Source organism: Saimiri boliviensis, chromosome 16 (genome assembly GCF_048565385.1).
Source record: "Saimiri boliviensis isolate mSaiBol1 chromosome 16, mSaiBol1.pri, whole genome shotgun sequence".
Taxonomy (NCBI): domain Eukaryota; kingdom Metazoa; phylum Chordata; class Mammalia; order Primates; family Cebidae; genus Saimiri; species Saimiri boliviensis.
Genome location: NC_133464.1, coordinates 61406356 through 61431148, shown reverse-complemented (window position 1 = coordinate 61431148; position 24793 = coordinate 61406356). Strand labels below are relative to the sequence as shown.

At 35.5% G+C, this 24793-nt stretch overlaps 1 protein-coding gene and 1 pseudogene across 2 annotated transcripts in view; one reads left to right on the top strand and one right to left on the bottom strand.

Annotated features, from left to right (window-relative positions):
* RB1 (RB transcriptional corepressor 1) overlaps positions 1 to 24793 on the top strand; it is a 160967-nt gene that overhangs the window by 14934 nt on the left and 121240 nt on the right. For both annotated transcript variants that reach the window (XM_003942219.3, XM_074387700.1), the window contains exon 3: positions 23157 to 23272. In XM_003942219.3, the coding sequence (XP_003942268.1) occupies positions 23157 to 23272 (116 nt within the window). The remainder of the gene's footprint in view (positions 1 to 23156; positions 23273 to 24793) is intronic.
* On the bottom strand, positions 6843 to 7419 carry LOC120365750 (PEST proteolytic signal-containing nuclear protein pseudogene; annotated as a pseudogene).

The window sequence follows — 24793 nt, the reverse complement described above, 5'->3', positions numbered from 1 at the left end:
CCCGACCCCTGCTGCGCCAACATCCCACTTCCGGGAGGCGAGGGAGCGGGGGCGGGCCCGAGGCTGTGAGGCAGGACCCTTTACTTAGTTTCATTTTTGTTGCATTTGCTTTTGGTGAATCCGCTTTTTTAGATTCCACTTATAAATGAGGTCATGCATAATTTTCTTTCTATGTCTGCTTATTTCACTTAACATAATGGCCTCCATTTCTACCTCTGCCTTTGCGAGGGGAGGCGGGGCGGGAGGCGGCCCCAGTGCCCCCTCCCCGCGCACCACTGTTGCCACTTCGCGCCCCTTTTTGACTTTTTAGTAATGCTCATTCTGACTGTGATAAGGTGATATCTCATTATGGTTTTAATTGGTATTTCCCTTGTGATTGGTGATGTTGAGCATTTTTCATGTTTAGTGGCCATTTCGGTATCTTTTTTAAAAAAATGTCCGTTTGCTCAGGCGCGGTGGCTCACGCCTATAATCCCAGCACTTTGGGAAGCCAAGGTGGGTGGATCACCTGAGGTCAGGGGCTCGAGACCAGCTTGGCCAACATGGTGAAACTCTATCTCTACTAAAAATATAAAAATTAGCTGGGCGTGATGGCATGTGCCTGTAATCCCAGCTACTAGCGAGGTTGAGGCTAGAGGATCACTTGAACCCAGAAGGAGGAGGTTGCGGTGAACCAAGATCGGGCCATTGCACTCCAGCCTGGATGACAAGAGTGAAACTCTGCAGCCCCAAAAAAAAAAAAAAAAAAAAAAATTCGTTTATCTAGTTTGTCCACTTTTTAACGGGATTGTTTACTTCTTGCTGATTTTCTTTAGTTTCTTGTAGATTCTGGATGTCAGTCCTTTGTGGGATGTATAGTTTGTAAATATTTTCTCCCATTCTGTGGGTTGTCTACTCTGTTGATTATTTCTTTTGCTATTAGAAGCTTTTTAGTTTAAGTCCATTTACTTAGTTTTGTTTTTGTTGCATTCGTTTTTGGTGACATCCCCCCTTTTTTTTAGATTCCACATATAAAAGAGATCATGCCATAATTTTCTTTCTATGTCTGCTTATCTTAGTTAGCATAATGGCCTCCATGTCTACCTATGTTGTTGCAAGTGACAGGATAACCTTTCTTTTTATTGCTGAATAATATTCCATTGTTTATATATACCACATTTTATCCACTTGTCTGTTGACAGACACATAGGTTGTTTCCATATTACTTAGCTGTGTATAGAAATACAGTTGGTTTTTGTATGTTGATTTTGTACTCTGAAAACTTGGTGAGTTAATTTATTAGCTTCAATAGTTTCTTAGTGAATCCCTTAAGATTTTCTACATATAAAATAATGTCATTTGCAAATAGAAGTAGTTTTACTTCTTCTCTTGAAATCTGGATGCCTTTTATTTCTTTTTCTTGCCTAATTACTTTGGCTAAAATCTTCAACAATGTTGAATAGAATAATGAGAAGGGTATTGTTGTCTTTTCCTGGGTCTTAGCAGGAGAGCAGCCAGTTTTTCACCATTAAGTAGATGTTAACTGTGGGGTTTTTGTAGATGCCTTTCATCAGCTGAAAACTTTTTTATTTCTAGAGTGTTGAGTGTTTTGTTATGAAAAGGTGCTGGATTTTGTCAAATGATATTTCTGCTTCTGTTGATATAATAATGTAGTTTTTGTTCTTTACTGAGATAGTGTAGTATCTTAGTTGATTTTCAGATGTTAAACCAACTTTGCATTTTTGGAATAAGTTCCACTTGGTCACAATGTATAATCCTTTTGATATGTTGCTAGATTTGGTTTGCTAATTTGTTTTGAGGATTTCTATGAATGTATTTATAAGAGATTTTGGTCTTTAGTTTTTTTCCTTGTGATGTCTTTGTCTGATTTTAGTATCAAGATAATACTGGCCTTTCACAGAATGGACTGGGAAGTGTTCTCTCTTCTTCCGTTTTGATGGAGCAGTTTGTGAAGAACAGATGTTAATTTTTCTTTAAATATTTGGTAGAATTCATCAGTGATGCCATCTGGGCCTGAAATTTTCTCTGTGGGAAGTTTCAAAATTACTAATTCAGTCTTTTTACTATCTTAGGTTTATTCAGTTTGTTAGTTTCTTTTCGAGTCAGTTTTTATAATTTATATTTTTCTAGGAATTTGTCCATTTCAACTAAGTTATCTGGTTTGTTGGCAAATAATTGTTCATGGCGTTGCCATTATAATCCTTTTTATTTCTGTAAGGTTGGTAGTAATTTTTTTATTTCATTTCTAATTTTAGTTAATTTGAACCTTCTCTCTTTTATCTTGGTCAGTCTAACTAGAAGTTTCTCAATTTTGGTGACGTAATATTTTTTTTCCTGGTTTTATGGAGTTTTCTTTATTTCTCTAGTGTCTAAAAAATTTTAATCAAACAATTTTTCGCTATTTTTTCATTATCTAATGTTTATACTTAATGTGTGTATTGGATAACACTGTGAAAGTTCATCATCATGAACTTTCATCATGAAATAGCCAGATATATATAATTTTACTGCCTTTTTTTAGAATTGCTTTTTCTTAAAGGCTTTGACTTCATTGAAGTTTTCACTCTTGGCCAGAATTATTTACTACAATGTGTTTTCTTCTTCATGAGGAACCATGGAAGAAATCTTTCATCCAAGACCAGTTAGGCTTCTTTGAAGAAGCTAACTAATTAATTTAGTTTAACTTTATAGATACGATGAGTCTTATAATTGTTTGTTACTGATTTAAATGCCAACTTTTATGATAGCATGCATTTTGGGGGATACTAACATTATTCTTGTCATTTTTCACCTTTCTATATTTTACTTTCACAATTATAAGTAAATAAATTTATATAAATCAAATAGACTTGTTTTAACATAAATCACACTTTATAGTAATAAAGAGTGGGTCTCCAATGCTCTCTTTTTTTACTTTAATTTTTTGATTTTTAATTATTATGGAGACATAATAGTCGTACATATTTACAGGGTACATGTAATGTTTTGATACAAGCATATAATGTGTAATGATCAAATCATGGTAGTTGGAGTATCCATCACCTTAAGCTTTTATCATTTATTTGTGTTAGGAGCATTCCAATTCTAATCTTTTAGTTATTTTGAAATATATAATTAACTATAGTTAACTGTAGCACCATATTGTGCTACAGAACACTAGATTTTGTTCTTTCTATCTGTCTTTTTGTACCCATTAACCAATTCCTCTTTTATCCTCCCATCCCATTCTCCTTCACAGCTTCTGGTAATCATTATTCTACTTTTCATCTCTATGAGTTCAATTTCTTTTTTTTAAAGCTTTTGCATATGAGTGAGAACATGTGGTATTTGTCTTTCTGTGCCTGGCTTATTTCCCTTAACATGATGTTCTCTGGTTCCATCTATATTGCAAATGACAGGATTTCATTCTATTTTATGGTTGAATAACATTCCATTGTTTATATGTACCACTTTTTCTTTATCCATTGCATTCATTAGTGGACATTCAGGTTAATTTCATGTCTTGGCTCTTGGGAAAAATGCTACATTCTTTTATTTGTTTTGGATATATACCCAGTGGTGGGATTGCTGTATCATGTGGTGATAGTTTTATTTTTATTTTTTGGGGGAACCTCCATGCTATTCTGTAGTGGCTCTACTGATGAACATTTCCACAAGCAGTTGTCTTTTTTTTTTTTTTTTTTTTTTTGACTGACTTAACGTAATTATTTGGAGCTTTATTTATATTGGTATATATATCAACAATTTATTGTCATTACTGAGTAGTGTCCCATTGCATGGGACTTTTTTTTTTTTAACTTTTAAGTTCAGGGGTACGTGTTTGGTTTTGTTACATAGGGAAACTTATGGGGGTTTATTGTACAGATAATTTCATCACCCAGGATTGAAGTCTAATACCCACTAGTCGTTTGTCCTAATCCTCTTCCTCTCCCACCCTCTACCCTCTGATAGGTCCCAGTGTGTGTTGTTCTCCTCTGTGTGTCCATGTGTTCCTGTTATTTAGCTCCTACTTATAAGTGAGAACCTGCAGCATTTGGTTTTCTGTTCCTGTGTTAGTTTGCTATAGATAAGAGCCTTCAGCTCCATCCATGTCCCTGAAAAACATTGCTCTCTTTCCATTCTTAGTCATCTCCATAGAAATGACCACTGATAGCTTTTTGCTTACTCTATCCCTCCAGTTTTTCCTTCCTCCAGCGTATATACAAGGGATTTTATTTTACCTAATTGAAGTCTTACTTATCTACACCTTTTAACAAGTCATCAGTAATTTTGGAATAGGCATTAGATTCACATGGTTCAAGATTCAAAAGAAAGAAAAGTATAAAGAGTAAAAAGTTTCTTATTCCTATCTCTAAGCCACCCACTTTTTTTCAGAGGCAACTAATAAAAGTTTCCAGTTTTACACTTTCCTACCCTTTGCTTTTTTCATTTAGCAATATATTTTGAAAAGCACATCTCTCTCTGTATTTAGCTTAATGCTTTTAGTGGATTTATTTTTTATTTTTTGGGATATTGTTTATGAATTTCCTTGTTGAGACATTTAGTTTGTTTTTAATTTTACATTTTAATGCACAAATGAGAATACTTTTATGGTGTAGATTACTAGAAATAGAACTGCTAGGTTAGAAGGTATTCTAAAATTTTAAAAATTTTAGAATTTAAAAATTTTAAAAATTTTAGAATTTAAAAAATTTTAAATTTGCTCATGGAATAAAGTCTTTGCTCATAGAATAGTCTTTGCTCAAATCTCACCTACCAAAGAGGCCTATCATGACTACTCTGTTTAATACTGTAACCTGTCCCTACTTCTCCCTGCACTGTATTCTTTTTTCAAACATAGTATATGGTTTACCTATTTGTACTACTTTTTGATTACTGTTTTTCTCCCTCTGCTCCAGGAAACAGGAATGTTTGTTTTGTTCACTGATATATATTTTTAGCAGTTGGAATAGTGGTTGATGCTTAGTAGGGATTTAGTAAATATTTACTGAATTAATTGAATACATAAACAGTATCCAAAATTGTCCTCCCAAAAATGTCCAAATTTATTTTTTTTCTCTGTATCTCAATGGACACACACACACACACAATGACTTTCTTTACCCACTTACTTTGGATTTTTTTTTTTTTTTTGAGCTTGACAAATTTATTGGTATTTTAGTAAAGACATTCATCTTAGTCGTTTCTCTCTCCCAGCTTGACCTTAGGTTAATATTTCATTTGGGTCAAGAAAAGAATATGTAGGAGAGGTATGTTACTTTAGCAAACAGGAAAGTGGACACAAATGGATAGTTTGCCTATATTAAAGTGAGTTAAATTCATATATCTTGATATAATTAAAAGATTAAGAGTTCTATATACATTTCTATTGTTTTACTTGGGACTTATTCTAAACTTAAATGCTAGTGAACTAAGTGTTAGGGATATACCTAAGCTGTTTCTCTGGAGTTATTACGAACTAGAAGAACTCAGTGAGCAGTTACCACCAATAAAATGGTCTGAAGCTGCCTCCAAATACAGTATTGTAGGAGTTTTCAAGGAAATTTTTATCCTTTAACAAAAGTGTTAAAGAAACACTTTTGTCTGTGACTGTGCTTTTAAAGATATGTTTAACTGTCACATTAAAAAAAGTTCATATACAATACAAAAATACAAAAACAAACAAACACCCTACAATACACAAATTAACAAAGTATATGTGGTGAGATTCCAAAAAATGAAAGTACATTTTCTTTCCTTCTATTTCAGTATCTAAAATGTACTTTTTGAGAAGCCATTGGTCAATATGCATACATTTAAAATCAACCATGCAATTTACTAGTAAGAAAGCTGGTAGTTAAGTTCAATTCAAATTGGATCTCACACGTTAGTATTTTAAATCCTTAGACAAAGTTACAGAAAGTGTATCTTCTTGTTTTTCATCTTTACACAATGTTAATTTTTATTTTTTGGTGTTTATACCTTTAAGAAAAACAAACACAGCCAAATACTTAAGCAACATGTAGATTTAAACTTTTGGTGATGGTTTGTGTTTTAAAAGAAACAGCTTCCTTATGCTTTGCCTCAAGTTCTGGTGGAAATGCTTACAGGAACTAGCTAGTACACAAAAAATCAGAGAAGCACATTCAAAATACTGAATTACTTTGGTAGCAAATGATTTTTCTTTGAAGATTAATGAAGATAGACAAGACCCATTAAAGTAAAGTGGGCTATTTCAAATATTCAACAGTTTACATGCAAAAAAAAAAATTCTTTTAAGAGCTAAGCATCTATATCCACTGATAGCAATGCAGTATCTAGTTTATGACGACTTGTAACGAAACAAATGCCCGTAAGGAAAAAAGATGAATTTTAATTTTATCTAGATTTACTTTTAGTCAATAGTTTAGTAACATTTTCCTCCCAGTACAATATTCCCTCTCTGTAATAGGGCCGTTCCTGGGAGTCAGACAAGTATAGGTAGTAAGGAAGTTAAGAGAGTTAACTGCTTGCAGTTTTAAATAGACAGTGACTTTTTGCTTCCCTCTATGTGCTAACAATTTTATCTAAAAAAAAAATGCAATTCTTAAAAAGGTACCACTTCTGATTTCTTTATTTTCTGTAATCTTTGGAAACTAGTCACATGAAACTACACAATTAGCAAATGTCTTGAAATCTGTATATAAAACATAAATTACCTCTAATTTCAAACTCTTGATTATTAGTGTACCATTCAATCTTTTAAAATAATGAAAAAGGAAAAAAAAAAGCTGTTCGAAAGATAGTCTTCTACCATTTTTTAAAAAAGGAAACTGTTCCTTTTAACTTTACACCCACCCCACACACCAATTTCAAAACATCATTTAATAGTCTTGGTCATGGACATTTGCAAGATGAGATTTTACATTTTGCTCCCATAGCTTCTGGTTAACAGAAAACCCATGCTTTCCTTTATTGAAGGAGTTTGGTCCAGCTGGTATTAGTGTAGCCCTTCCAGTATTATTCATCCTCATCTTTGCTTCAGGAGGCATTTCCTTGGTTCACTAACTTCATCTTCATGAAAAGCTGCTACTACTGCAAGAGTTTCTGGAGCAAGAATTGGAACAGTTTCTTTAGGCTTACTTGATCCAAGTTTGATGGATATGGGTGATGCTTTCTTTGTTGTCTGACTACCTACGACAAATCCAAAGTTGGAGATCTTTGTAGGCTTTGTTGGGAGGGCTGCAGCTTCTTCCTCAGCTGATCACTTCTCAGCGCTAGGGCGACTGGAACTTTCCTCTCCATTACTCCAGCGGCTCCAGCTCACTTTGACTTGTCAGGCTTCTCCTTTCCCGCCTTCCCATCGGCCGTTTCCCCTGCCACCTTGTTTTTAAGTTTTAGAAATCTTTCTAATACAGTTGGGATGTAAATAATTAGATCTAGAAAATAGCTACAAGACATTTCTTTTAACCTTCTCCACCCCCAGCTCCCCACAGTCAGAGTCAAGCCCTAAGTCTTGCCCTTTCTGTCAGAAGTGGATATAAGAAGGATACATCAAACACTGCTATAACACTTCTCTCATAGGATTCAAATCAGTGTGGAGATTAGTACAGGCTCCAGATGAGTTAGGATATCTTAAATCTCAATTTAATAAAACTAATTGTTTTCCTGTGCTTTAAATATCTCTACATTCTACATAAATATAATATAGATCCAACAGATGTATTATTGAAACAGATGGCTATTGTCAGTCAAGTATTTCTTCCTTAATTTTATAGGTATAATTTTCCTTATTTATATACATTAAAATTTTAAAGGTCTGATAGTCATAATTATTGATATTCAGATTGGCAGTTATTTCTGTCTGCTATATATTCAACAATAAACATTTAATCAAGTTTATGAGACCTAGATATTTATCAGAGTTTTGGAGTAAATTATTTTATCAAACAAAGAATATAAAATATTTATGTTCGTGTTTTAATTTACCTCTTTTATATGCCTCTTGATATTGCATTTTCATATTCTAAAAACTATTTTTAAAGACAGGTTGATTCAGAATTATAGTGTATTTAAAAATCATCAGGTACCTATTATTACATTTTGCCCACATTAAATCTGTGTTTTAGAAACTGTCTACCAAACTTTGTTTATTAAGTAATTATTTTCCCTAGGTCTTTTTTTTTTTTTTTTTTTTTTTTTTGAAGGAGGGAGAAGGAGAGCGGGAAGTCATTTTCCCTCATTTTATTTAAGATATACAAAGCTGCCAACTAGTTCTTTTTATCAGCATGAGGTAATTTGTGCTGCTATGCTGCACTGAATTTTAGCAAAGGTAAAGTATTTGCTATTTTAGTTATTGTAGCCTTATTGAAAGTAAACATAGAGGTTTTTTTACAGTATTAGAAAACTTGCCAGATTATCATTATGTGATGCGGAACCCTAGAAACTCCCAGACTACCAGACTCAATGGTCAATGATCTCTTTCATCTTGGAATTCTCTTATTCCAATGCCAACTTATTGCTCTTTTGGAAAGATCTATTCTTTCCTCTGTTGTCTTAGTACCTCCTCAGGACATATTCCCCAAAATGGAAATTTCAGTTTAAGAGAATTTTCAGCCTTGTGTTGAATAAGAGTTGGTTAGACAGCTGATGTCAGCAAGATGGTGGAATAGCAGCACTGTCTTTCAGAAACATCAATTTTGACAACTACTATGGAAAGAATGCCTTTATACTTGAGCATACATGGAACATTCTCCAGCATCAATCATGTTAGACCATAAAGCAAGTATTAACATATTTAAGAAGATTGAGATAATATCAAGCATCTCTTCTGACCACAATGTCATAAAACTGGAAAGCAAAGATAACAGGAAAACTGGGAAATACACAAATATGTGAAAATTTAACATGTTCCTGAGCAACCATTGGTCAAGAAATAAAAATGGAAATTAAAAAAATATATGATACAAATGAAAATGGAAACAGCACATCAAGATTTGCAGAATGCAGCAAAACAGTTCTAACAGGAGATTTTATAGTGATAAACACCAACTTGAAGGAAACAGCTTACCTCAGATAAATAAACTAACCTTACACCTCTAGGAGCTAGGTACAAAAAGAATGAAATAAGCCTAAAGTTAATAGAAGAAAGGGAATAAGAAAGATCACAGTAGAATTAAATGAAAGACTTAGAAAACAATCGAAAAGATCAACAAAACGAAGCATTGTTTTTTTTGAAAAGATAAACAAAATTGATGAACCTTTAGCTAGAATAAGCAAAAAAAGGGCCAGGTACAGTGGCTCATGCCTGTAATCATAGCACTTTGGGAGGCTTAGGTGGGTGGATTAAGTGAGGTCAGGAGTTTGAGACCATCTTGGCCAACATGGTGAAACCCCATCTCTACCAAAAATATGAAAAATTAACCAGGGATGGTGACATGTGCCTGTAATCCCAGCTACTCGGGAGGCCTGAGGCCAGAGAATCACGTGAATGCGGGAGACAAAGTTTGCAGTGAGCCTAGGTCGTGCCACTGTACTCCAGAATGGGGCACAGAGCAAGACTCCATTTCAAAAAAAAAAAAAAAGATTCAAATAAATAAAATCAGAAATGAAAGAGGAGACATTATGACTGATACCACAGAAATACAAAGAATCTTGAGACTACTGCGAACAAGTTATATACTAACAAATTGGAGGATCTAAAAGAGACATTTTTAGCTACGTACTACCTGCTAAGACTGAATTATGAAGAAATAGAAAATCTGAATGGCCAATAATGAATAAGGAGATTGAAGCAGTAATAAAAAATCTACGAATAGAGAAAAGCCTCAGGACCTGAGGGCTTCACTGGTGAATTCTGGCAGACATTTGAAGAAGAATACCAATCCTTCTCAAACTTTTTCAAAAAATTGAATAGGAGGAAACACTTCCAAACTCATTTAATAAGGCTAGCATTACCTTGATACCGAAGTCAGGCAAGGAAACCACAAGAAAAGAAAATTATAGGTCAATATCCCTGATGAATATACATGCTAAAATTCTCAATAGAATTTAGCAACAGCACATTAAAGGGATCATACGTCATGACAAAATGGGTTTTATCTCTGGGATACAAAGATGGTTTAACATATGCAAATCCATAAATATAATATACCACTTCAACAGAATGAAGGACAAATTATATGATCTTAATAGATTCAGAAGAAGTGTTTGATAAAATTTAACATTCTTTCATGATGAAAACTCTCAACAAATTAGGCATAAAAGGAGTGTACCTCAACACAATAAATGTTATATGTGATAAGCTCACAGCTAAAATCATAGTCAGTGGGGAAGACCTAAAAACTTTTCCTATGAGATCAGGATCAAGACAAGGACACTCACTCTTGCTCCTTGCACTCAACATAGTACCAGAAATCTAGCCAGAGATATTAAGCAATAAAAAGAAAGAAAAGACATCTGCTATAGTTTTAAATGTTTTTCCCCTCCAAAACTCATATTGAGACTTTTTTTATTTATTTATTTATTTTTTTTTAATTTTTTTTTTTTTAAGACGGAGTTTCGCCCTTGTTACCCAGGCTGGAGTGCAATGGCGCGATCTCAGCTCACCGCAACCTCCGCCTCCTGGGGTCAGGCGATTCTCCTGCCTCAGCCTCCTGAGTAGCTGGGATTACAGGCACACGCCACCATGCCCAGCTAATTTTTTTTGCACTTTTAGTAGAGACGGGGTTTCACCATGTTGAGCAGGATGGTCTCGATCTCTCGACCTCGTGATCCACCCGCCTCAGCCTCCCAAAGTGCTGGGATTACAGGCTTGAGCCACCGCGCCCGGCTTGAGACTTAATTCCCAATATGGCAGGGCCTTTAAGAGGTGATTGAGTCAATGGGTTTTCGTGGGAGTGGCATCAGTGGCTTTATCCTGAGCTAATAACGTAGCATGCTCACTTCTCTCCATGTGATACCCTGCACCACCTCAGGACTCCCAGGACTCATAGTTATTATTCAAAAAGTCAGAAGATAACAGATGTTAAAGAGTAGGTGGAGAAAAGGGAACTATCGTTCAGTGTTAGTGGGCATGTAAATTGATACATCCTTTATGGAAAACAGTCTGGAAGCTCCTCAAAAAATTAAAACTAAAACCACCACATGATTCAGCAATCTTACCTTTGGATATATATCCCCAGGAAATGAAGTCAGTGTGTTGAAGAGATATCTACACACCCATGTTCATTGCAACATTATTCATAGTAGCAAAGATATGGAAATAGCCTAAGTGTCATTTGATGAATAAAATGTGGTACAGATTATTTTAAACGAAGATAAATGCGTTGTAAGTTAAAAAATCTTAAGTTAAAATTGCATTTAATATCTTGTCAAACCCATTGTAAAGTTGAAAAATCACAAGTTGAACCATTGTAAGTCAATGACTATCTATCATATATAATGGAATTTAGCCTTTAAAAAAGTAGGAAAGCCTGCCATTTGCAACAAATGGATGAAACTGAAGGACATTAAGTTAAATTAGACAGACACAGAATGACAAATACTGCATGATCTCATTTACATGTATAATCTTTAATGAAAATCAAATACATAAAAACAGTAAAAAGATGGTTAGCAGGGGTGGGGGTCTGGGGAGAATGTGGAGATGTTAGTCAAAGGGTACAAACTTTCAGTTATAAAATAAATAAGGGTTAGATGTGGCAGCTCATGCCTATAATCTCAGCACCAATTCGGAGACCAAGATAGGAGAATCGCTTGAGGCCAGAGGTAGAGACCAACTTGGGCAACATGATGAGACCCCTATCTCTACAAAAAATTTTAAAAAAATTTGCAGATGGTGACATGTACCTGTAGTCCCAGTTACTTGGGACTTTGTGGTAGGAGGATTGCTTGAATGCCCAGGTGGTTGAGGCTGCAGTGAGCTATTGTTGTGCCACAGCAATCTAGTCCGCGTGGCAGAGTGAGACCCTGTCTCAAAAACAAAACAAAAAAAAGTAGTAGTTCTGGACACCTAATTTATAGCATGGTTGATTATAGTTAATAATAATTGTTTTTTCTTGAAATTCACTAAGAGAAATCTTAAGTATTCTTACCATATACACACAGACAAAATGGTGACTGTGAAGTGATAGATATGTTAATTAGCTTGATTGTAGTACAGTAGTCCCGCTTATCCTCAGATGATATGTTCTGACCCTCAGTAGATAGTACTGAACCCAATATATACTATGTTTTTTCCTATCCTGTACATGTATACCTGTATTAAAGTTTAATTCATAAATTAGCCACAGTAAGAGATTAGTAACAATGACTAAGTTATAATTACTGCTAATTATAACAAGATACTGTAATAAAATTATGTGAACGTAGTCTGTCTCTCTCAAAATAGGTACTCTGCTTGCCTATTTTCAAACCATGGTTGACCATGGGAAACTGAAACTGTGGAAAGTGAAACCATGGATATGGGGCAACTGATGTAATCACTTCTTACTGTATAGAGGTATCAAAATATCACATTGAACACCTTAAATATAAACTTTTTTATTGTCAATTATTTATTATATCTCAAAAAAGCTGGAAAAAATAATGTCAACTCATTTGTTGGTTGGTGACTTCCTTTATTGAAACAGTGCATGTGATATTTGGTAAAAGAAGTTGATATTATTTATCCATAAACTTGGATCTGAGTCGTAGGAATTAATCTCTTTAGTCAATGGTTTTCAACCTTGTTTCCAAAAGTAGTAGATATCAGCTGGGTGAGGTGGCTCACACCTGTAATCCCAGCACTTTGGGAGGCCAAGGTGGGCCGATCACCTGAGGTTGAGAGTCTGAGACCAGCCTGATCAACATGGAGAAACCCCATCTCTACTAAAAATACAAAATTAGCTGGGCGTTGTGGTGCATGCCTCCCAGCTACTCAGGAGGCTGAGGCAGGAGAATAGCTTGATCCCGGGAGGCAGAGGTTGCGGTGAGCCGAGATTACGCCATTGCACTCCAGCCTGGACAACAAGAGTGAAACTCTTTCTTAAAAAAGAGTAGTAGACATGAGTTTTGTAGCTATTTTGCAGAAAAGCCAATTAGTGGCCCTTTGAGAGTGGTGGCAGTCTTCTCTCCTATATCATTATGTCTTCTTGGCTGGATCATTTTTGGGCTTTGAGCTCAATAAACTAGGCAGAGTGCTTGACCAGAAACTTAGTTCTGGGTAGATTATGTATCATTCGTTAAGAAAATGAGGTCTTTAATGCCATTTGTGTATGTGTGTGTGTGTTACCCTTATTGATACTTGCTGGTTTGCTATCAATGTGTGAATGGGAGCTGAAGAAACTATAGTGGAACCAGCAGTCTTAACTTCTACTTTGGTGATTCAGTTGCTGCTTATTTCTCTGAGTATACTGAAAAAAAGAAAAGGGAAAAAAAAGAGAGAGAGAAAAGGCCACTCTATGGCTACTGGCTACTGCCAAAGCTTTTTTTTTTTTAGGAATTATGTTAGTGTTAGTGCTGGACACTACAAGGCTCCTGGGGTACAGCAGTGAATTAGAATTTTTCTGCCTTCAGGATGCTTACATATAAGTAGTTGAGATAGGGACAAATGAGCAAGCAAGCAAGTCACAGTTCCATTGAGAGCCTACATAGGTTTATGAACTGAATTTCTGACTATATGCTGCATGATCTATAGGAGTTCTTAAGGTAGGGAGTCCCAGGTATTCAACTTTTGGGCAGATGGCCACATAAATCTGAATTTGCCAGGTATGTGCTTTTCTGGGAATAGAATCAACTTTGTTACCCACAAACGCATTGTGTAACTGGGTGATTGATTCAGATGGTATTCACCCCTGCATGTTTTTTGAGAAATGTGATTGGGTACAAGTAAGGTCAGTTTTTACATTCGTCTTCTTGGCACTGCCATTCTTGTCTTTTACTTCTGTGCACATCCGAGAATGTCCTTAACAGTAGACTACTGTAAGCTCATGTTATATAGATGAGAGGGGAATTTTCCGACATCTTAGCTTATTCCTTTTGTTCCTACATATGACCTAGGTAAGGAGGAAATTCAGGAGTAGAAGATAAAGGCAGCTCTTCCCCCCACTTCCCTGTTATACCTTCATATTTCATTTACTGTAACCCTACTGCTAATTATTTATTATAGTCTCATGAACTGTGTTTAAGGATGTATCTTTTGATCTTGAGGTAGAGCACATATTTCTTATGACTTATTTTATCTTTCACAAAGTGCAAGCTAGAGAGAACATTATTTTTAACTTTTGAAATTGCAACTTAAATTTATGTTAGTGCATGCATAGTAGTGATTTTCTGATATTTTCAACATGATTTATGTCACCACTTGGTGGAGCTCTTTTATAAGTAAGTGCATTGTAAATTTTAAAAAAGCAAGTATAAGTTGTCACTAATTAGGGGTTATCATTAGATTGGTTCAAATGAACTCAACTAAATGATGATATAATAGGTAATCTCTTCAAGTACTGACTGTAGATTTTGATTTAAACTGTAATATATGTGAGTAAAATTTTGATAATTTAAAGATTTTTATTGAGCAGTTCTAATTTTACTCTTTCCTGCTTTATGTAATTGTAGCACTTTAATTGACTTTTCTCCTATTTTATAATCATAGATAATTTAGAAAATGTATGTAGGATTAATGAGAAAAATGAAAATGTTCATAATCCTACCCCATAGAAATAATCATGAACATTTTAATGTATATATTTATTTTCTCTTCTTTGTTTTTTCACAAAATTGGAATCAAAATACATGAAGAATTTTTATTCTGCTGGGTTTTTTTTCTTAACATTATATGTTGGGTATTTTTACATACAGTTTTGGTTACTGTAGGCTTATAGTATAGTTTGATGTCAGGTAGCGTGATGGCTCTAGCTTTGTTCTTTTTGCTTAAGATGGTCTTAGCTATCTAGGCTCTTTTTTTAGTTCCATATGAAATTTAAAGTAGTTTTTTCTAATTGTGTGAAGAAAGTCCATGGTAGCTTGATGGGGATAGCATTGAATCTATAAATTACTTTGGGCAATATGGGTATTGTCATGATACTGATTCTTCCTATCCATGAACATGGAATGTTTGTCCATTTGTTTGTATCCTCTCTTATTTCCTTGAAGAGTGGTTGGTAGTTCTCCTTGAAGAGGTCCTTCACATCCCTTGTAAGTTGTATTCCTAGGTATTTTGTTCTCTTTGTATCAGTTGTGAATGGGAGTTCACTCATGATTTGGCTCTCTGCTTGTCTTTATTGGTATATAGGAATGCTTGTGATTTTTGCACATTGATTTTGTATCCTGAGACTTTGCTGAAGTTGCTTATCAGCTTAAGGAGATTTTGGGCTGAGACTATGGGGTTTTCTAAATATACAATGATGTCATCTGCAAACAGAGACAATTTGACTTCCTCTCTTCCTATTTGAATATGCTTTATTTCTTTCTCTTGCTGATTGCCCTGACCAGAACTTCCAGTACTATGTTGAACAAGTGTAGTGAGAGAGGACACCGTTGTCTTGTGCTAGTTTTCAAAGGGAATGCTTTCAGCTTTTGCCCATTCAGTATGATATTGGTTGTGGGTTTGTCATAAATAGCTCTATTTTGAGATACATTCCGTCAATACCTAGTTTATTGAGAGTTTTTAGCATGGACGGTGTTGAATTTTATTGAAGGCCTTTTCTGCATCTATTGAGATAATCATGTGGTTTTTGTCATTGGTTCTGTTTACGTGATGGATTAAGTTTATTGATTTGCGTTGTGTTGAACCAGTCTTGCATCTCGGGGATGAAGCTGACTTGATTGTGGTGGATAAACTTTTTGATGTATTGCTGGACTCAGTTTGCCAGTATTTTATCAATGCCAGTTTTGAATCAATGTTCACCAGGGATATTGTCCTGAAATTTTCTTTATTTATTGTGTCTCTGCCAGGTTTTGGTATCAGGATGATACTGGCCTTATAAAATGAGTTAGGGAGGAGTCCTTCTTTTTCTATTGTTTGGAATGGTACCAGCTCCTCTTTGTACCTCTGTTAGAATTCGACTGTGACTCCATCTGGTGCTGGACTTTTTTTGGTTGGTAGGCTATTAATTACTGCCTTAGTTTCAGAACTTGTTATTGGTCTAGACAGGGATTCAACTTCTTCCTGGTTTAGACTTCGGAGGGTGTATGTATTGAGGAATTTATCTATTCCTTCTAGATTTTCTAGTTTATTTGTGTAGAGGTGTTTATAGTATTCTCTGATGGTAGTTGTATTTCTGCAGGATCAGTGGTGATGACCTGTTTATCATTTCTTATTGTGTCTATTTTATTCTTCTCTCTTTTTTTCTTTATTAGTCTGGCTAGTGATCTATCTATTTTGTTGATCTTTTCAAAAAACCAACTCCTGGATTCATTGATTTTTTTTTTTTTTTTTTGAAGGGTTTTTTGTGTGTCTATCTCCTTCAGTTCTGCTCTGATCTTAGTTATTTCTTGTCTTCAGCTAGCTTTTGAATTTGTTTGCTCTTGCTTCTCTAGTTCTTTTAATTGTGATGTTAGGGTGTCAATTTTAGATCTTTCCTGCTTTCTCCTATGTGCATTTAATGCTATAAATTTCCCTTTTAACCCTGCTTTATCGGTGTCCCAGAGATTCTGGCATGTGGTATCTTTGTTCTCATTGGTTTCAAAGAACTTACTTATTTCTGCCTTAATTTCGTTTTTTATCCAGTAGTCATTCAGGAGCAGGTTGTTCAGTTTCCATATAGTTGTGCAGTTTCGAGTGAGTTTCTTAATTCTGAGTTCTTTTTTTTTTTTTTTTTTTTTTGAGACAGAGTTTCGCTCTTGTTACCCAGGCTGGAGTGCAATGGCGCGATCTCGGCTCACCGCAACCTCTGCCTTCTGGGTTCAGGCAATTCTCCTGCCTCAGCCTCCTGAGTAGCTGGGATTACAGGCATGCGCCACCACTCCCAGCTAATTTTTTGTATTTTTAGTAGAGACGGGGTTTCACCATGTTGACCGGGATGGTCTCGATCTGTTGACCTCGTGATCCACCCGCCTTGATCTCCCAAAGTGCTGGGATTACAGGCTTGAGCCACCGCGCCCGGCCAATTCTGAGTTCTAATCTGATTGCAGTGTGGTCTGAGAGACTGTTATGATTTCTGTCCTTTTGCGTTTGCTGAGGAATTTTTTACTTCCAATTATGTGGTGAATTTTACAATAAGTGTGATGTGGTACTGAGAAGATTTGGGGTGGAGAGTTCTGTAGATGTCTCTTAGGTCTGCTTGGTCCAGAGCTGTGTTCAAGTCCTGAATATCCTTGTTAATTTGCTGTCTCGTTGATCTGTCTAGTATTGATAGTGGGGTTTTAAAGTCTCCTACTGTTATTGTATGGGAGTCTAAGTCTCTTTGTAGGTCTCTAAGAACTTACTTTATGAATCTGGGAAGAGTTTGTTATTACCCACCTTCTGAAGCTTACTGTCAATTTGTCAAACTGATTCTCCATCCAGTTTTATTCCCTTGATGGCTTGGAGTTGTTCCCTTTATCCTTTGGAGAAGAAGAGGCATTCTGGTTTTTGGAATTTTCAGCTTTTTTGTGTTGGTTTTTTCTCCTCTTCATGGCTTTATCTAGCTTTGATCTTTGATGCTGGTGACCTTTGGATGGGGTTTTTGAGTGAATGTCCTTTTCATTGATGTTGAGGCTATTCCTTTCTGTTTGTTTGTTTTCCTTCTAGCAGTCAGGCCCCTCTCCTGTAGGTCTGCTGGAGTTTGATAGAGATACACTCCAGACCCTGTTTGCCTGGGTATCACCAGTGGAGCTGCAGAACAGCAAAAATTGCTGTTCCTTGCTCTGGAAGCTTCGTTCCAGAGGGGCACCAGCTAGATGCCAGCTGGAGTTCTCCTGTATGAAGTGTCTGTTCATCCCTGCTGGGAGGTGTCTCCAAGTCAGGAGGCACAGGGGTCAGGGACCCACTCGAGGAGGCAGTCTGTCACTTAGCTGAGTTCAAGTGCTGTGCTGGGAGATCCTCTGCTCTCTTCAGAGCTGGTAGGCAGGGACTTTTAGGTCTGCTGAAGCTTTACCCACAGTCAGTCCTTCCCCCAGGTGCTCCGTCCCAGGGAGTTGGGGTTTTATCTATAAGCACCTCTCTGGGGCTGCTGTCTTATTTTGACAGATGCCCTGCCCAAAGAGGAGGAATCTACAGAGGCAGTCTGGCTACAGTGGCTTTGCTGAGCTGCGGTGGGCTCCATCCAGTTTGAACTTCCTGGAGGCTTTGTTTACACCGTGAGGGGAAAACTATCTACTCCACTCAAGCCTCAGTAACGGTGGATGTCCCTTCCCCACCAAGCTTTAGCATCCCAGGTGTACTTCATACTGCTGTGCTGGCAGTGAGAATTTCAAGACAGTGGATCTTAGCTTTCTGGGCTCTGGGGGTAGGATCTGCTGAGCTCAACCACTTGCCTCCCTGGCTTCAGCCCCCTTTCCAGGGGGCATTCCAGGCACCACTGGGATATGAAAAAAACTCCTGCAGCTAGCTGGATGTCTGCCCAAACGGCTGCCCAGTTTTGTGTTTGAAACCCAGGGCCCTAGTGGTGTCAGCACCTGAGGGAATCTCCTGGTCTTTGGGTTGCGAAAGGATACCACACCATGGAAACGTGTAGTATCTGGGCTGGAGTGCCCTGTTCTTCATGGCACAGTCCCTCAAGACTTCCCTTGGCTAGGGGAGGGAGTTCCCTAACCCGTTGCACTTCCTAGGTGAGGGGATGCCCCACCTGCTTCTACTCACGCTTTGTGGGCTGCACCCATTGTCTAGCCAGTCCCAATGAGATGAACTGGGTACTTCAGTTAGAAATGTAGAAATCAACTGCCCTCTGCATTGATCTGGCTGGGAGCTGCAGACCAGAGCTGTTCCTATTTGGCCATCTTGCCAGCCACCTGTTTTAGCCATATTGAGTGCTATCTTGAGCCCTTTTCATAATTTTCATCTAAATTTTCAAGAAAACACATCAGTTACAGATTTTAGGTTGCAAATTGTTATTGGAAAAGGAGACTTGGAGCTTAAAAGAGAAATCAGGCTGGAAAGCAGAATGAGATATGGGAACCATCTGTATAAGGAGATGATGAGGGCTATAGGAGTGAATGAGAGTGCTGAGGAAAAAAGAGAATGGTGGAAAGAAAGCCCGTGGGGTTGAGAAACTCCATGAAGAGTTTGTGAGAGAAAAAGAAAAGAGAATGAGGATGTGAGGGCATTTAGTAAAGCTAATGAAAAAAGTTGCATGGAGGTGGATTGAAGGAGAAAAATTGTAACAGCATCAGATGCTGCATATAGGTCTTTCTGGATGAAACAAAAAAAGGCTTTTTGACTTAGAAAGCCAAGATCTTTGAGGACTTAGAGCATAGCCTCAGTGAAATAGTATTTGTAATGCAAGAGGGGTGTGTGTTCAGTGGGTGCAGTGTTTGTGCACTGTGAAAGTGTGTATGGTGAGTGTGTGTGGGAATGGTGGGAACAATGAGTGGTATGTATATAATGATGGGGGGTATGAAGTGTAGTGAAGTCAGTAGCTTGATAAGGTCCAGGGATGGAGGGATCTTGTTATTTATTCTTTTTTAAAGATATTGCAAGCTTCTCTGTAGCCAAAGGGAAACCGAGAGAGAGAGAACTGTTAGAGAAACTATAAAAGACAGAGAAAGGAATTAATACACTAGGTCTTGAAAGAGATGAGAGGCAGTGTGATCTAAAATGGGAGGGAGTAGGGGTGGTATTAGAGTTTTAAATTTGAGAATGGAGGAGAATATCCATTTGTCTAGGTCAAAAGAGAAGAGGAATTTATAAATGAAGATGCAGAAACTTTTTGAGAAAGGCCAGAATATATGATGATTAAAAATGATTTGATGTGGGGCCGGGCATGGTGGCTCATACCTGTAATACCAGCATTTTGGGAGGCTAAGGCAGGCAGATCACCTGAGGTCAGGAGTTCAAGACCAGCCTGGGCAACATGGTGAAATCCTATCTGTATTAAAAATGCAAAATTAGCTGGGCATAGTGGTGTGTGCCTGTAATACCAGGTACTTGAGAGGCTGAGGCAGGAGAATCACTTGAACCTGGGAGACAGAGGTTGCAGTGTGCCGAGATTGTGCTGCTGCTCTCCAGCCTGGGCAAGAAAAGTGAAACACAGTTTCCAGAAAAAAAGAAAAAGAAAAAAAAAAAAGGAATTGATGTGGAGAATATGAGGTTAGTTTGTTTTGTTTTTAACATTTTGCATCTTCAGCCTTCTCAGTAAAATAGAAATCAAGACCCCTAGTTAAGAGGACAGAACTTTTGTTGGGGGCAGTGAGACTAAGGATTTCAATAGCAAAAATGTCAAGGACATCAATATAGAAATGTAATAAGGAAGAACCCTTAAATGGAAGATTACTAAATTAAGTGTTAGGAAATGTGGGTTTTGGGTCTGTGATAATTAACTGGTTGTGCTGAGCAAGTCTTAACTCTCTAGTCTTTAATTTTTAATCTGTACAATAAGAAGTGAATCCAATGACTTTTGTAGATTGAAAAATCTTGAATCAAATTCAGCTAAAAATAAACAAAATATATATGAAACTACAATAATGAAGACATTATGATATTGGTGAAAAAAGACGATATCAGTGGAACAGAACAGACAATCCAGAAGTAGACCCACACACACACATATATAAAATATATTGTAAGTTCATTTTCTGCAGAAGTGCAAAGGTAATGGAGGAAGGATATTCTTTTCAACAAATAATGCTGGAGCAATTGGGTATCCATATACAGAAAATGAACTTCAATTTTTACTTCACACAATTTATAAAAACTAACCAGAAATGAAGCATAGATTTAAACTTCTAGATGATAGCAAAGGAGAAAATCTTAGTGAGCTTGGGTTAGGCAGAGTTCATAGATACTACCACTGAAAGCATAACCCGTAAAAGAAAAAATATAATAAATTGAGCTTAATCAAAATTAAAAACTTCTGTTTCTTGAAATATGCTTCTAAAGGAAGTAAAAAGCCACATCTGAAGTAAAGGTCACCTTTTGCTCATAGTTCTTCAGGGCCTTAAAAATCAGAACCTACTTGTAGAACAGTTTGCTTAGGCATTTCATTGTATCAGATGATCCTCTGTTTAATTGTTTTGGCTAATAACTGTCCTAATAAAATTCGCTGTTTTAAAAAAATGGATAAACAACATACTAAATTTTAGCAACTTTCACTTCACTTTCTAATCTTTAAAAGAGAGAGAGAGAGAAACAGGCAGGAGTTGATGAAAGGATATATATTGTGAGCAGTTATGTTCAACAGGTACTAGCCTGAGTGCAAAGAAACAAACCAAAATGATAAGAAATAAGCATAAAAATTCAAAGACTATGGTAGTTGGGGTTATTTATTAAAGAAACACACAACCTTTGACATCTTATTCGTTCTCAAGAAATTGATCATATTAACATAAATGCAAATACAAAAGTTAATGTTTGTTCATTTTATTAAAATACATATATACTTAGTCATCACAACAATGAAGCAGTATTTAACTTTGTATCTTCAGTTTCAGAAAGTATGTAATGTAGTTTCAAAATCAAACTTATTGAGGTATAATTTACATACACAAAATATGCCAGTTTTAAGTGCACAGTTCAATATATTTTAACAGACACAATTAAGATAGGGAACTTTTTGATGACTCCAGGAAGTTATTTCATTCCCCTTTGCAGTCATTTCCCAACACCTCCCCTCTGTTTCGCAGGCAACTACTGATCTACTTTTGAGCTTTAAAGATTAGTTTTGCCTTTTCTAGAATTTCATAGGAAAGGAATCATGCAGTGCATCCTTTTGAGTCTGGCTTTTTCTCAGTGTAATAATTTTGAAATTTATTTATGTTGTTATATTTATTAGGACATTTCCTTTTTATTGTCAAATAACATTCCATTGTAGGGATATACCTCAATTTATCCATGAACTTTTTTTTAATATTTGGGTTGTTTGTAGTTTTTGGCTATTATGAGTGAAGCTGCTATAGACATTTACATATAATGTTTTCATTTCTCTTGGGTATGAATATCTGGGAATGGAATTGCTATGTGTTATGGAAAGTGCATATTTAACTTTATAAGAACTTGCCAAACTTGTTTTCCAAAATGATCGTGCCATTTTACATTTTCACCAGTGATGTTTAAGTGTTCCATTGCATTATATCCTCACCAGCCCTTGATGTTGTCAGTCTTTTACATTTTAACTATTCTAGTTGTTATATAATTGTAATTTAAGTTTTAAAATACATCCCAAGTAGCTAAAATTAAGAAAAAGTTTAGAGTTGGATGGTGATAAACATTTAATTACCTGTAAAATTTGGTAATCCAGAGCAACTCACTTTTCAAAACAACGTAAAATTGCATTATATGCTTTTCAGCTCTATTGTAATCTCCAGTTTAAATAAATCGGTCCAACTATTTAATGAACATTAATTTGACATCTCCTTTGCTTCCAACTTAATATAATCCAAATTTTACCTACACAATTTAATATTTAGAAGTGGTATATATTGTGGAGAAAAACGTATTCTAAAGTTACTGAAAAAGTACTCTAGTGATAATGATAGCCATCACTCATTAAGAACTAACTATATGCTTTATGCTATGCCTAAGGCTTTATAAATATCATTTCATTTAATTCTTACAAAACGGGGTACGTATTATTTCTGTTTTACAAAGAAGGCAGTTAAGAAACTGAAACATGAGATACAAGGTTAAAAAATACTTGAATGAATAAACTGATAAAAGAAATGAATGAATTAGAGCAAGGAAAGAATAAGCAAATAAGAATGTGGGCTTGTTTTTTTCAAATGAATTATATGTTATGGACTCTAAATCTCTTAACTTGGCTTTGATGACATTGGGTTATTGAAAAATGAAACTATTTTGAGGAATTGACTGATTCCTGAAGTTTTCACAGTAACTTATTTATTTGATCTTTCTAGTACTTTTTTGCCTTACAATATAAAATTCAAATGTTTGTTATTAGTGTAAAGTGAAATGCTTTCAAATATTATATATGCCATCAGAAGGATGTGTTATGAATATTTAGTAATATTATGAACATTTATTTTGTATGCTGAATAAGAAAAAATTAGTTATAATACAGTTTTAACACAGTTTCCAGTGTGTGAATTATTTAATGAAATATTTGATCTTTATTTTTTGTTCCCAGGGAGGTTATATTCAAAAGAAAAAGGAACTGTGGGGAATCTGTATCTTTATTGCAGCAGTTGACCTAGATGAGATGCCGTTCACTTTTACTGAACTACAGAAAATCATAGAAATCAGGTAAAGTTTCTTGTGTAAGTATAAGCCTCTGCCATAAAAGGAAATGAATTTTGGACTTTCCTCTTAATAGACCAGTGAATTAGTGAGAAATGCTAAATTAAAACGTAAAGAACTTGGGTCAAATAGTGAACTATCATTCTCTCATGGAGCCCTTATGAAAATATATTTATGCTATATTTAAGATGTAGCAGTTTGTGTCCTGGAAAAAAATTTCACTGGGTCTCTCACTATTTATGTGTAAGCTTTCTTAATTTTGGCTGTTAATAAAGTGAACAGAAAAGCAAGGATTTATAAAATAGTCTTGTTTTATATGAAAACTCTTATGTAAGTAGTTTGACTTTATCTTAAAGGGATTTAGGTAAGATTTATTAAAGTTTAATATTGTTTTAATATAGAGGATATTATAATTAAATATATATTTTTTCAGATTGTATATTGATTTGAACATGCTCCAATACTTGAGCCAATAATTACTTAATAGCTGCTTGTTGTTGAGCTTATAAGCCTTATAAGAAGAATTTATTAATTTGTTTTCAATAATGTATGAACTTTATCTTCAGAAAGCATCCTGGACTTTGAGTCATTTTCTTTGCAACATATTTACAAAAATGCAACAGTATATATTTTTATCAAATAGGTAATTATTTATGTTTTTCCATGAATAAAGACATCTAGAATTAAATATAATTGATGTTTTATTTAAATGAGGTTAAATTGTTTCATTTCTGTAATACTTTTTTTGCTACATCTAAAAATGTGGAAACAAAAGTCTTGTTATTCATAAATATACAAAATAATATAAATAAATAGTTCATAGAGTCGATACCTGCAACACCACAAGTACACACTGCTTCTCTTTTTTCCTTCTTTTTTTCCCTAAAGTTTCCCCTAGAATAAAGGCTTTGTTGGAATAATTTACAGTTATCATGGTAATCTAAGGACAGGTATTACCATATACGTCATAAAAACTGGAACTGAGAGTAGTTGTTTAATAAATGCTATTCTGAGGCTGATTTCTTTTTCTCTGGATATATCTGCATATTTGTTCCTTTCTCTTTTCTCTTCTAATCAACATGCTAATCTTCTATTCTTTGTCATTTCTACTCCTTCTGTATTTGCTTTTCCACATAGCTTGTAATAGCTCCCCCAATCTTTTAATAACCTTTTGGTTCCCTTGCTGATTAGCTGAAGCTTTTATTTTCCTAGTTCTTAAGATAAGTGTCTGATTGGTCCAGCCCATTTTTTGAGTGAGGGCTATAACTCATTGGTTACTGGACAGCCTATGGATGGGTCAGGTGACTATCTTTTGGTTCAGTTAGCTGGTTTGGTATAATTCCTTATACAAACTTCATGGTTAGAAATTAGCATGTGAGATGTAGTTGATGATTGCTATCTTTAATGTCCTATTGGAAAATGCATGTTTTGATGTTTCAAATAGGTTAATTTTTATGGAAAATAGTAACAAAGAATGACAAAGTTATTATTTAAACTACTTAAAAATTTTAAATAAACTTTCCTTTT